General features: G+C 39.1%; 3 protein-coding genes across 7 annotated transcripts in view; 1 reads left to right on the forward strand and 2 right to left on the reverse strand.

Moving 5' to 3' along the window:
- The first annotated feature begins 37 nt into the window (after positions 1–37).
- LOC100648937 (tyrosine-protein phosphatase non-receptor type 14) lies at positions 38–3,477 on the forward strand. Of its 4 annotated transcripts, none has more exons than XM_003395663.4 (7): positions 38–205; positions 1,014–1,380; positions 1,452–1,620; positions 1,696–1,857; positions 1,925–2,013; positions 2,083–2,284; positions 2,359–3,477. In XM_003395663.4, the coding sequence occupies exons 1-7, from the start codon at positions 181–183 to the stop codon at positions 2,680–2,682; spliced, it is 1,338 nt and encodes a 445-aa protein (XP_003395711.2). In that variant the 5' UTR covers positions 38–180; the 3' UTR covers positions 2,683–3,477. The 4 variants fall into 4 exon arrangements, with proteins under 4 accessions (XP_003395711.2, XP_012164241.1, XP_003395710.1 ...); XM_012308851.3 differs by lacking the exon at positions 38–205 and adding an exon at positions 301–644; XM_003395662.4 differs by lacking the exon at positions 38–205 and adding an exon at positions 302–801.
- A 162-nt stretch (positions 3,478–3,639) lies between these two features.
- Positions 3,640–4,896, reverse strand: LOC100649134 (uroporphyrinogen-III synthase). Its single transcript, XM_003395664.4, has 2 exons — positions 4,438–4,896; positions 3,640–4,353 (listed from the first exon to the last, which is right to left on the reverse strand). Exons 1-2 carry the CDS (start codon positions 4,622–4,624, stop codon positions 3,740–3,742), a joined length of 801 nt encoding a protein of 266 aa, XP_003395712.1. The 5' UTR covers positions 4,625–4,896; the 3' UTR covers positions 3,640–3,739.
- A 152-nt stretch (positions 4,897–5,048) lies between these two features.
- Positions 5,049–12,808, reverse strand: part of LOC100648821 — a 138,028-nt gene continuing 130,268 nt past the window's right edge. For both annotated transcript variants that reach the window (XM_003395661.4, XM_048405754.1), the window contains one exon: positions 5,049–7,855. The gene's annotated coding sequence lies outside the window, so the exon portion shown is untranslated. The remainder of the gene's footprint in view (positions 7,856–12,808) is intronic.

Raw genomic sequence — 12,808 nt, forward strand, 5'->3', positions numbered from 1 at the left:
ACGCAAAAACTTTACCAAGTGGAATTTTGCACGCGTCACGTTCCTCTTATCACGAGACTCGTAATTTTATTCGATCCAACGCGATAACAGGATTTGCAATAAAAGGCAAGCGATTAATTTTGATAAGACCATTAGTCATCGTGTACATATTACGTCCAAGGAATTTGAGTTACTTGCATAATGAGATGTTTAGGGAATTTTTTCGGTAACTAGACCTAGTGATATTTATTTCTAGTGAAGATCAGTAGAATTTTACTCTAGTGTATAAGTTTTCGATTTAATATATCGATTTATCCATAATGTAAACAACTTCCAACAATTTCAGCCCAAATTTGACTGACTTTCTAATAAAAAATATAACATCGATTGAGTTTTTCACTTAGATATCAAAAATATGACCAATCTAGTTGGAAAATATTTGGAGAACATATCACTTTCGATAAAACTACTTTTATTCGTAATCTATATGCTAATTTTATGCGTTTTACGCATTTGATGTATTTCTTATGAAGTTTCTAATGCTATCTTCAATTTGTTTTAAATGAGAAATCCATCGTTTTAATTTCTCGTGTCATAGTAGCTCGGTTTAGGAACTGTATATATACCACAGTTTTGTAACTAGCATTAATGACGTGAAAAACGAGGTTAGAAATGCTTTCGATTTATTAAACGTGAAAAATTATACATTTCTCATGCTCGACAGAGTGGAATGTATACAGTACGTGTATGCATATATATTTCAATTAAAAGTAAAAGTACCGTGGAATGTGAAGCATTTCGGTGTTTGGTCGTAGTTATACGGTACTTATTTTTCTCTCGCGGTCTTAATAAAAGCGCATCGTTGCTGCAGTCTTTTGTATTTTATTCGTTTCTCTTTCATTGTTAAACTATTATCTCCAGCATAAGTTTTTCATTGAAAAATACTTTCCAATATTCTATGCAGTGAATCGAACATAAAAAAATTCGATTTCTATAATTTTGTTTAATATTATACCAATGCTGTCTTTTTCCAGTTAAACGCGTTATTACAATGCCGTTTAAGTTTCATTTGAAGAAAAGTCGACAATATAATGTGGTCTCCAAAAATCAGTATGTGATATGCATAGAACTGTTGGATACCACCTCCATAGAATGCACACTGAGTATTGATAGCCTTGGTCAGGAGTGTTTGGACAATGTGACTCAACGTTTAGGATTAGGACAGCCTGAATTCTTTGGTCTACGTTATATTTCAAGGCATGATTCTCCATCTCCAAGATGGGTTGACATGGACAAACCATTGAAAAAACAATTGGAAAAAGAAGCCAAAAATTTTAGTCTATATTTGAGGGTCATGTACTATGTTACTGATGTGCAACTCATTCAAGATGAAATGACAAGGTATGTAATATCTTAAATATTTATATATCATTCAACTATTACCATTTATTTCTTTAATATCGTGTTTTTAGGTATCATTATTACCTTCAATTGAAAAGCGATGTTTTGGAAAGTAGATTTCAGTGTAATTCTAGGCAAGCAACTCTTTTAGCAAGTTACTTGATGCAAGCAGAATTTGGTAACTATGATGCAGAACGACATACAATGGAGTGCTTGCAACAATGTACATTATTTCCCAAGGTAATTAAAGAGAGCTACTAATAAAAGAATTATTAGATATGTCTTATTTGATTCTTACTTTATTTTATTATTCAGGATGTTATTCAAGCAGATCCTGGAGGACCAGATTCTCTTTTGCATACTGCTGTATGTCAATACAAGAATCTGGTTGGTGTTACTCAGCCTGCAGCAGAGGAATTATACATTTCTATTGTTATGCAGTTAGAGGGATATGGAAATGAAACATTTTCTACTAAGGTATTTACATTTATCCTATAATTTGCATAGTCTTTAACAACACAAGATTGAGAACTTTGACTTACAGGACAATGGAAATAATGAAGTGATACTAGGAATATCTGTCAATGGGATTATGGTCATCTATCCTAACACACAGACAACACAATTCTATAGGTATTTATTTCGTAAAAATATATTACATACTGAATTAGCAACTATAGTGGAGATTTATATATGCTTCAGATGGAAAGATATAAGCAATGTGATCAATCACAAAAAGACGTTTAGAATAGAATGTCAAGCCGAAGGCGAGGAGCCAAAGCAATTCATATTTACCGAATCGCGGAATGCAAAATATGTGTGGCGTTTATGTATAGCACAGCACACATTTTACATGCAACATCAAGAATCTCGGCCAATGGAGAGATCAACTAATGGTTATTTCGTAAGTATTATTTCATTCAAGCGCAACATTGCGCCAAGAGCAGGTCCAAGTAAAATCTCTGTATCATATTTTAGGACAGCGACACGAACGATTCGGGAGATCATGCGGTATCGGTAAATTTGGATAACAGAAATGCAGAGGGTCACACAAGATGGACTAGTTATAATGATCTCTCAACGTCACCGTATCCCGTTGTATCCGTGTCGTCTACAGACATCAATAACTTACGTGCCTTACTTCCGTCCTATAGACCAGCACCTGATTATGAAACTGCTGTCCAAATGAAATATAATAACGGGGGAAATCCACCCCAGCCTTATTACGCTAATCAATCCACGATTGTGGGAGCAGAAATTTCGTGCCTTCTTGGTAACGTAGTCAATCGAAGTAGATATTGAAATTACGAATTACGAGTTCTATCATCCAAGATCATACGAGATGAGAAACATAATCGTCCCGAGTATTATAAATGTTTTTAAGAAGCAGTATTTCCTAATAATTATTCATATACAGCCACACCTTCATGAGAAATAACAGAAAATCCTACATTCTGGATTAACACTTTACTGACAACTAGCGATTCAACAGTATACGTACGTTCGACTGGCGCAGATTCTCCCTGACGCCGGTTTCGATTTAAACTCTCCAATACCATTCTTTTTGTTCATCGCGAACGGTACGTTTTTCAAATTGGTATAAAACTGTGAGAGCTTACAAAGCAACACAACTGACTCAATTGCTGAAGGTACCTTAGTACTGTATAACAAATTACTGCTCAAATAATGAGAAAGATGGTCGACAACAAAAAAACCGATTAATCGGCTATCGGTCGGTAAAGTGTTAATGGTTAAGACTGACACGCACAATTTTACAAACTATTTGTTCTTTCACTCTATATATTAAAACATACTATTTTTAAATATTAATATTTTGCATAGCGCAGTTTCATTATGTTCACAAATAATTCCCTTTATCATAGATGGGAAAGTGATCTTTCTGATTATATCAGTTTTTTGACATAAATATTGTTATAATTTATAGTATATAGTAATGTATAGAGTGTCATATAAGACCTAGATAACATCATACTGTAAATAGATGGTAATCTTATTTTTTTTAATCAATATGTTAAATAAAATAAGATATATTTATTATTATAACCAAAATAAAGTTTACTGATATCTGTCAATCTATGAACTGATTGAATTTACTAAATAAATATTCCAACAAATATTCTATAGAAATAGATTATATATAGATTATATAAAGGTGACAAATACTAACAAAGACATATTTTAATTTATTGAGGCCACATTATTGTAATTCTGGACCATGGATAAAATGACTATTACCACTTTTTATCTTCTTAGTAGTATAATATCAACAAATTAAATACAATTTTCGATAGATTAATAACAATTATATACTTACATAGCAAAATAATAAACAATTTCTTCATTCAGTCTTTTCATCAAGTCCACTTTTCTCAGCATCACTAATGGCCTTCAATAGAGATATTGGATCAGGTTTGTTCGCAGTAGCAAATACTTTCAGACCAGCATGGACTAGTGCTTGCTCAGTCACAGGTCCAATAGCAACTGCTTTTATATTGTTCATATCATATAATTTCTTTTTCAATAGAGCTACTATATGTTCTACTATCGATGGACTAAAGAAAACAAATATTTTGGGCATATTGTCCATGAATTTTAATAAATCATGCTCCAAAGTTTCACTGGGCAGAGTTTTATAAACAACCATTCTATGGACTCTTATGTCATTTTCATTAAGGGTCTTTTCAATTGTTTCTCGCCCTATCTCGCTACAAGGATATAGTAAGGGCTTTGATTTGTTTGCAACAGAAGCCACTAACAATTCAGCTAATTCTTTGGCATTGCCAGCTTCTTTACCAATACAGTTGTCTGAACTTAAGTGAGTTTTAACAAAAGATTCAGTTGCTGGTCCTACACAATACACTGGCAAAATTCTCCAAGGGTGTAGAATGTTATCGTCTTCCTTTGCAGAAAGTTTAATTGCCTCTGCAGCACGTTGGCTTGTTAATATCAACCCTATGAATGCATAGAAGAAGATAATGAGATGAATGAAGATAAGCCACATATAAAAGGCACTAAAATCATATGCAATATTACTACCATAGTACGAAGACGATGACAGAAGGCATTCCTTGAGCTTCGATATATTTACGAATTCGAAACGTAAAGTAGGCAAACAGTCGCACGAATAACCTGCCGTTTTCAACGTTTTTACGTAAGCCTCTTGAGAATCATTCTTTTCAGACAAGCCACGACATAAAATTATTTTTTCGTAACGTGGTGCCATATTTGCGAATTTTCCCTTCGTCACACGCGCTAGAAAACGTAATTATCGCACACTGACAATTCATACGGAAACAAACGTTCATAATTATTTCGATGTATCAACGGAAACGGACGCAAGTAACTACGTGACGCGTTGACGGATATTCAAGGAAACTCATTTTCAAAAATGCGAGACAATCCGTTGGAATTATTTTGAAAAAATGACTAATAAATTACGCGCCAAAACAGCAATTCGTATCCCGGCACGAGAGCCATTTTGGTTAGTGTAGTACGATCGTCCGCCACCAGAGGCTAAATTTGCTTTTGATTATCGAAACTGCTGTTACTTTCGATAATCGAATTTTCAAATAAACGAGTAAGTTGAGTTGACAATAAACAAACGAGTTAAAAGTGATATCTTTGGCGAAGGAAAGACAGGATCGGAATTGATTTCATTGTCACTTTTATTGAAACACTCTTTAGGGTACACAAGCTATCCTAGATAAGCATTAAGGAAAGTATAAAAAAAACATTGAACAACTGCTTACGAAATCACAAAGTGGATGTCTGTTCTTACGATCGATAAACGTATCATTCGAACGCGTGCATTCGAAGGCACAACGATCCTCGACCCTTACGCATCGAGTATTTCGCCATGAAAACACGAATCGTATGATGAAAACCGACGTGCCGCCTTGTGATGCTGAAACATCGTTTTACGTCAATCAGGCGCAACATGAAGACGCGGACAATGATACACCCAATGCCCTGTAAAGAACTAGACTTAACAAAGAAAGGACACGAGGAAAGAAGGACAAAGTTATGTATAGGATAAAATATGAATATTATATCATATAAGATGGTCGAGTGGAAAAAGGAAAAAAGTAGGGAGTTTTACGCGCTAAACATTGGCAGCATTGCAATCTGTTCTCCTGGCAAAATCTCGGCGAACGTCGATATACGAAATATTCGTTTTCGGTTTACGAACGATTATAGCGCACAGAGTTCCATCGTAAAGGGGACCGAGTGCCTTCTTACTCGGATTCATTACGCAAAATAGAATGTTTATCATGAGAATCCAAAATCTTCTTAACATTACAACTAGTGAAACTTATGTTACAGAGAACTGTGACAACTATTATGACAGATTAAAACGTATTCTTATTATGAAACTATTTTTCAAATCAGCATTTGAATCGAATTCTCTTCCGGTTCTATCTTGCCTTTCCTCCGGAATCGAGAGGAAAATGGTCACTCTTAGCGGGATATTCGAATCGTATAAATGCACAACTCTTATCTCGCTTACGATTCTTTGAATATTTACGAGCTCTATCGTCGTTATTATTTGTTCAAATATTTATAACTACGCTCGTCTCGTCGACATGGTTCGTTGATTACTTCCGCTCGTAAAATTTCATCGATGAAAAAAAGAATAAGAGTAAAAGGAAAATTTTTTAAAGAAACATTGTAAAAAGCCTAACCTAACCTAGAGTACGCTTAAAATTTACTTAAATAATAATCACAAATGTGAGACCAAGGTCCAGAGCGCGCAGTCTGGCCAGGACCATTAACCGACAGGCGGTCTCGATACCTGATTTCCGATAAAGAATTTGTTAAACAGTTCCTTTGCGCAATCTCGGGTGTCACAGGCCTTCATCGACATTGTTCGAAACGCTGGACGCAGAAATGAATGTAAATTGAAGAAAAAAATTGTAAAACCAATCGATTACCCGTCCGAATTTTTACTCAATAATTATCCGAGACTAAAAAAATGAGAGTCGGAAGGGTACTTCGTTAATATTTCACTGTTCTGTGAGTAACAGGTAGAATATTCGTCGAACCTCGAACCGGAGCTGTGACAAATGACTGGTGATTTGTCAAACTCTCGTTCGTTCGAAAGGTGAACAACGTCTGTCAGAAAGAAGTTTCCTTTTAATGAGAAAGAAAGGAGGAAAAAAAAAATTAGAATTCATTAAGCCTCTGTCCAGTGAGTCGACGACTATCGTCACGGAATCTTCCGGTACCGGGAACCATCGAAATAAAAAAAAAAAAAAAAAAAAAAAAAAACAAAAGAAGATGTAGAAATAAATGCCTAGCAATTAACTTGAAGACACTCCGATAGTGAAATATTATGCAACTTACATACTTAATTGGCCTTAAACGTAAACAGTAAAGTGTAAAGTTATGACTTAAGTACAACCACAAGAAGTTAGTCATTATTATGGCATTCATAATCCTTAACTACGCTCCCTATTAGATTAACTAACGGCGCGTGTTAACGTAAATCTCTCTGCTAATCGTGTGCCTGATGATTTTTCGCAATCTCCGCATCGCGAGAAGCGCTTCCGTAATCGACCACCTCATTCTCTACCGCCTACTACATTCGCTATTTTTTGTTCCCTTCTTTTAGAGGCGATCTCGTAATTTCATAAAACCATCCTCGGATACTGTTTTCATTGATCGTTCTGGACCCAATCGATTATTCTTCTCGTTTCAAAGACGACGCAGCTCTATTTTTCCGCGACTTATCTCTCAGTAATCTCTCGAGATCTCTGTAATTACAAAAGTCGCTCAAACTTTGGTAGAGCGAGTTTCCTAAATCGTACTCCGAGTCCCTTGACGTTTACATAAAAACAGGACTCGAAAGATCAATCAGATTTTCATCTATCTTATTCCTCTAGGTTACAATTTGTCCTTTTTTTTTCCTTTTTTTATAAAATCGTTCCCTGAGTCTCCTCGATCTTTAACCTTGTTTCTTATTGTTACTTAATTAAGTATGTCAGATATTCAGATTTATTCTACTCTAAAGCTACAGAGATCTTGCTGCTAGATCGCGAGTCGTGAGCGCCGTCTTTCGAGTACCATTTCCGGTTCCTTCAGGTCATCCAGTTAGCGTCGTCACAGCCTCGTCTTCGAGATGAAAGTTGAATGCAAATCTTCGATTGATAATCGCAGAAAGCACGCGGTATTCTGTTGCGATTCTTGCTCTTTTCTCGTTCTAACCGTCTCTCGCGGTCCGATGCGAGAATGATTCAAAAGGTTAGGTTTTCGAATGGCTGTCGCGGCTGCGAGGAATTAAAAAAGAAAAAAAAGAAAAAGGGACAAATGGTGGGATCATCGACGGACTCTGGATCCGTCCCTCCATCGTTGCTTGAGCTCTGGCTACGAGTTTTGATTAATCGAAGACATCGGAGATCCTTGACGCCCCATCCGGACCGCTCTTTGCCTTCTTCAGCCCTTCGTCGGTTCGAATCTGAAATCAAAAGCTGATACGTTAATTGAGTCGTATTGATTTATCGATTATTCGTATAGAAAGCAAGCTTAGAGTAGGATAAAATTGGAAAGATGTTCTTTCTAGGAAATGATGTAGAGATAATAACCTACTTTAATATGAAAATATTATTATTTATTACTGCCCTCGAGAAAATGAACTTTCTTACATCTAATCTCGCTCTCGTTTGTCCCTTTCTCTTTCTGTCTTAACAGGAATGGTGTCAGGATAGACCGATAGACGGATGGTAGATCGGCAAAGAGCCGTGTCCAAGAGCATGAAGATCTCAGCTACCACCACGTGCTGGTTTCCCGTGGTAATCGGGGAAAAGGAGAACGATCCCTGGCGGTTGAACGAGCAGCCCCGATAATCGACCCTTCGAGCGTACCAATAATTTGACGTAATTTAATAAACGCGACCCTGGCGTTCGTCGTACGTGCGCCGGGTCGCGCGACTATCATTACCGACAGTTTGATCGTATCTGGTCAGTGCGTAATGACGATGCACCTAGTCCACCGTCTGTGCACCAGTGCTCGATCATCGGTCATGCAAATTGCCGATGCAGAATGCAGGCCTGCCCTCCGCGATACTGACCATCTTCTCTCTTTTACGTGGGAAACAATATATCGTGGTGCATACAGCAGAATCCAAGGCATTTCTCGATTCGTCGATGATTCGTGTCTTGGAAACGGAGCTAAGATCACAGATAGATATTCCTTCAGAACAGTGTCTAATCTGTCGAAAATGTCCGAAAGCTGGAACGCGTTGTAAAAAAGGGGTAGTCTCAGAGAAACATCACGATATTTTGCACGAAGTTATATTTTCTTTAAATTCAGACGTTTGCTATATTTTCATTTAGTCAGAGGAGACACGAAGGCACTCGAGCTGATCCGAGTTTTCGAGGCTGGCGTTCATTTCCTGCCGCCACTCGTATATTCCCGCGCACCACTCGGCTACCGCCACGGCCACAGGCTGCGCGTTCGTAATTTCCTTCGGTGCCATAATAAACGGCCAGACGAATACACCAGCCATCCTGTGCTCGCGTTCTCTTATACATATACACGCATCTTGAAGATGGTTAGCGGCGCTTTACGCTCCGTTTGAAATTCAATTGAAACATCAAGAATTTCAGTGGCGGTTTGCAGTGTTAAAACGACCGCTTTATTATTCGCGAAGGACGTGCGACGACCCGTGCGGGATAGGTCATGATCGAATAAGTAATGAAATACGTCGATTCCATCGTACAAGTGGATCGTTATCAAGATGATTCATGAGAAGGATGACAGGGGGAAGGCAAAGAGGGCAGAAAATGCATTCGTTTACAGCTGTTTCAGATGTTTACCTAACGACTAATAATATCTAAGAATATCCGAGCGTTTTATACAATTGATAATTAAAATTTCACGACGATTTATTATCGCCGCAAAATAACACCGGTGGCGCAATAACGTGCCTCTAAAAATGGTAAATGGCGCCCACAGGCTTCCACTCGTTCGACTACCTGAATATTTTTAATCTCTGTCTATATTTATTTTTTTTTTTTAAATCAATTTCTTATTATCGAAGTAAGAAAAGAGAAAATTAAATGCATAAAATATATTTTGAAACGCAGCTTTCTTCTTGGCTTTACTTCGGTTGGGCGAATGCTTCAGCACGCCCTCACGATGGCGTTCCATCTAGCTTGTTGCGTTCAACGTCCCCCCAGACGGAGGATTCACGGCGAAGAGTTACGAGCCTTCAGACTGATTATTATTAAGCCCCGAAGATTTAAAGCACCGCTTTGTATACCTGGCTAGCGCGGCGAACGAAATTCATTTAGCGATCGAACAACTGCGACGCGCTCGACGTTTTAATCAATCAAACGGGTCAATAGCTTCTCTCCTCCTTCTTCTCTCCTCGCATGGTCCTCGCCTCAGTTCTCCGTTATCTTTCCAACCCAGTCTTTTCATTCAACGAAGTATCAAACGATTCGAAAAGCAACTTGTTAGAAAAGATTTGTTCCTTAGAAATCACATTATCTTTCGACTCGGATTTTTCATGTCTCCATCAACAGACATGTTTCATCCATCTGAGGTTTGAGCACGAAGCTTAAACAACGATTATCGTCGACAAACTGAAGCGATAAATCTTATCAGCGAAAGCACATCGGTGATTGTCTACCATCGATAGAAGAAGATGGAACAACTAATAGAGCGGTGTATGGACGTACGCGCGGAAAAAAGGAGCAAGACAAAGGATGCAAGGGATTCAAGGTCGCGTTTGTGAAACGGCAATCGAACGAATCGATAAATCTCGTGGCGACTATCGATACCGCGAGCCCGCCCCTATGTACAATGTTGTCATTGCGCGGCGCGGCATATTTGCAAATTATTTATCACTCGACGGTACGTAGCAATTACTACGAGAGCCTCAGCTGAGGTATTTCATTCGACGATAATCGTGCGAAATTCGCGTTCGACGACGGTCGAGGCTTTCGCGTCGCTATTAATAATCGTAAACGATCATTAATTTTGCGTCTGATGTTAAATCGAAAACGTGATTTTTCCTTTTTCTTTCTCTTTTCCCCCCTCCTTTTATTTGCATTGAAAGCAGGCAAGAGGCAAATTGAAACGCGAGAGGAATCTCCGCGTAAGATCGATTCTAAATATAGACCGCACATCTTATTTTCTATTCGAGTTAAACGCAAACCGTGTTGGATCGTTACCGTACCGTAACCATACGCTAAAGAATAGGGTGAACAACGATAAACTGGAAGATGTAACGTTTGCGAAGTGTGACGAATGATACGTGAAACAGTTTGAAGAATTTCAAAGGGTTAAGGAAAGTTTCAGCTACTCTTCCAAGAATCCTTTTCAACAGGATATTTTCGTCGAGAGCGAAAAGAAGTTGGCTTTCGCAGCTTTTGCAGTCATTTTCGTGGCGTCGTATCACGTCGAGTGAATGACACGACACGAGTCGCCGCGCATGGTACGCCATACGTTGGAACAAAAACCCTTCTGCCGTTGTTCCATCGTGCGTGGCCGCACAATGACCGTGCATGTATTTATTTTTCGGCGACTATGTGTGACCACCGTGTCCAACCAACTTGCAAGTTCGAAAAAAGGAAATATTACAAACTGGTACGAGTTTCAGAATAATCTAATCTCTCGCTTTGATCGTTCTATCGTTTCCAGAGCCATAAATATTAGCATAGTCGATAAAATAGTAATATTTTCATAGCTTGCTAACACATGGTATTATGAATTGTTGAAGAACGATTTTTAAGCTTCGACGAAAATTCTTCGTGTTAGAAGCGACGTTTGCTCGGTGCACGTGTACTTTTCGCAAAGGCCGGTGCCGCGGTCCGGCCGTCGGTGTGCAGAGGTCACCGACCCGGACCCCTTCGCCGGCCCAGGATTCGCTAAGGGGGCCCAAGCTGGTCCAAACTTTCGGTAATGAACCCATTGTTGTACCTGCCACCGTTTATCATGTTGAAGTCGCGTGAAACTTCTTTCGCTGAAAGAACTTTGTCGAACCAAGCCACTATATTCGATCCAAACACGATATGCAGTTATCTCATGAAAAAAGCATGGAAAATGAAAAATTTGTAAGCTGTTGCAACCGAGACGGTAGGATTCTTAAGCCTTCGTCTTTGGGACGCGACGTCCTCGAAACATTTTACGATAATTTTTTAAGCTACAGTAGAATGGTCGTTCGAGAGGGGAAACGTTTGAAAGGTTGGAAAACAAAGAATGGTTACAGTGGCCCGTTTCCGTGCGGACAGCTGCGACCAGGTACTTACAGCAGGCTTCATAAAGGAGGACCTTTATTGGCAGTCGACGTCGCTTCGTCGCGTGGCTACAAAAAAGCCACGCTGCAATCCAGCCGCGAAAAAATTCGCTCTCGCTATTGTCCCAGTGCTGAAATGCCCTTACACTCGCGTATGAATATGACTATGATGATACCCGTAGCAGCGTGGGTCGCTTTGTTCCTCCTCCTCGCTCTTTCTTACCCCGCAGTGGCGTAGGATTCGCCAGGATCCGTATGCCACACGAAAATCGAACGCAGCTGACGCTTTTCCCTTTTATCGAATTTTAATTACTTCCTTTCTGCTATTATATGCCGACTGCCGTACCACGAAGCAATCGGAAGGTTTAACGTTTAACGATAATAATCGTAGTGACGGCTGTAAAATTTTATGGTAATCGTGAATGCTATTGTTCACAATTTTCTTACGAAGAAATATCCTCCTTTAATGCCATATTCAAGAATGGTCGAGCAATGCGAGAACTTGGAACTTTAAATGATTACTCGTCGATGAGAAATTTCATAACTTCGAGGAATATCGTATTTTACAAACAGCGATATCAAACTTATCCAAATATAAAGTTCCAAATAAAAAACCCAAGAGCTTGGCACTCAAAATTTCTTTGATAGAGACAAATTTCAGAACGTGCTACAGGCTCGAAATAGCCCGAAGCGGAGGATGCTCAAATTCCAGACAGGCAAATGTCGGCCAGTGAAATTTGCACGTCCCATCGTTGGGGAGTAACGCTTCAAGAACGATTCGCGGTTCAACGACCGATCGTTTGCGAAGCCCTTCAAAGCCTGGCAGCCAGTCGGACGTCATATCTCAGCCGCGATCGTCTCGAAGGAAACACTTCGCTTTGGGATTCGCTTTGCTGCTAACACACAGCTTTCGTCTCTCTTTTCCAGCAACTCTGCGTTCCTCTTACTTTCTTTCTTTTCCTCTTTTTCTCCGTTCGCCAATAACGTCGAAACCCGAGGATATTTTCCACGAGACGTTGTCGGCCCTCGTAAAGATGGGTCTTAACATAATATCGCTTGTGTAAACTGGCGTAAACTAGCGTAAACGAGCGTGACGCGATTGCCAAGCAAAGTGGGTTCCCCCCTACTCGATGGTACGCCGCTTCCTCTTCGACGATTTTGGTGAAC

The sequence above is a fragment of the Bombus terrestris genome, chromosome 5 (genome assembly GCF_910591885.1).
Source record: "Bombus terrestris chromosome 5, iyBomTerr1.2, whole genome shotgun sequence".
NCBI classification, from domain to species: Eukaryota; Metazoa; Arthropoda; class Insecta; order Hymenoptera; family Apidae; genus Bombus; species Bombus terrestris.

Coding starts and splice junctions, on each gene's coding strand:
- LOC100649134 (XM_003395664.4), bottom strand. CDS start 4,624: ATGGCACCACGTTACGAAAAAATAATTTTATGTCGTGGCTTGTCTGAA. Junction 4,354..4,437: donor GTCATCGTCTTCGTACTATG/GTAGTAATATTG, acceptor ATGCATTCATAG/GGTTGATATTAACAAGCCAA.
- LOC100648937 (XM_003395663.4), top strand. CDS start 181: ATGAGATGTTTAGGGAATTTTTTCG. Junction 1,621..1,695: donor AATGTACATTATTTCCCAAG/GTAATTAAAGAG, acceptor TTTATTATTCAG/GATGTTATTCAAGCAGATCC. Junction 2,014..2,082: donor CAGACAACACAATTCTATAG/GTATTTATTTCG, acceptor TATATGCTTCAG/ATGGAAAGATATAAGCAATG.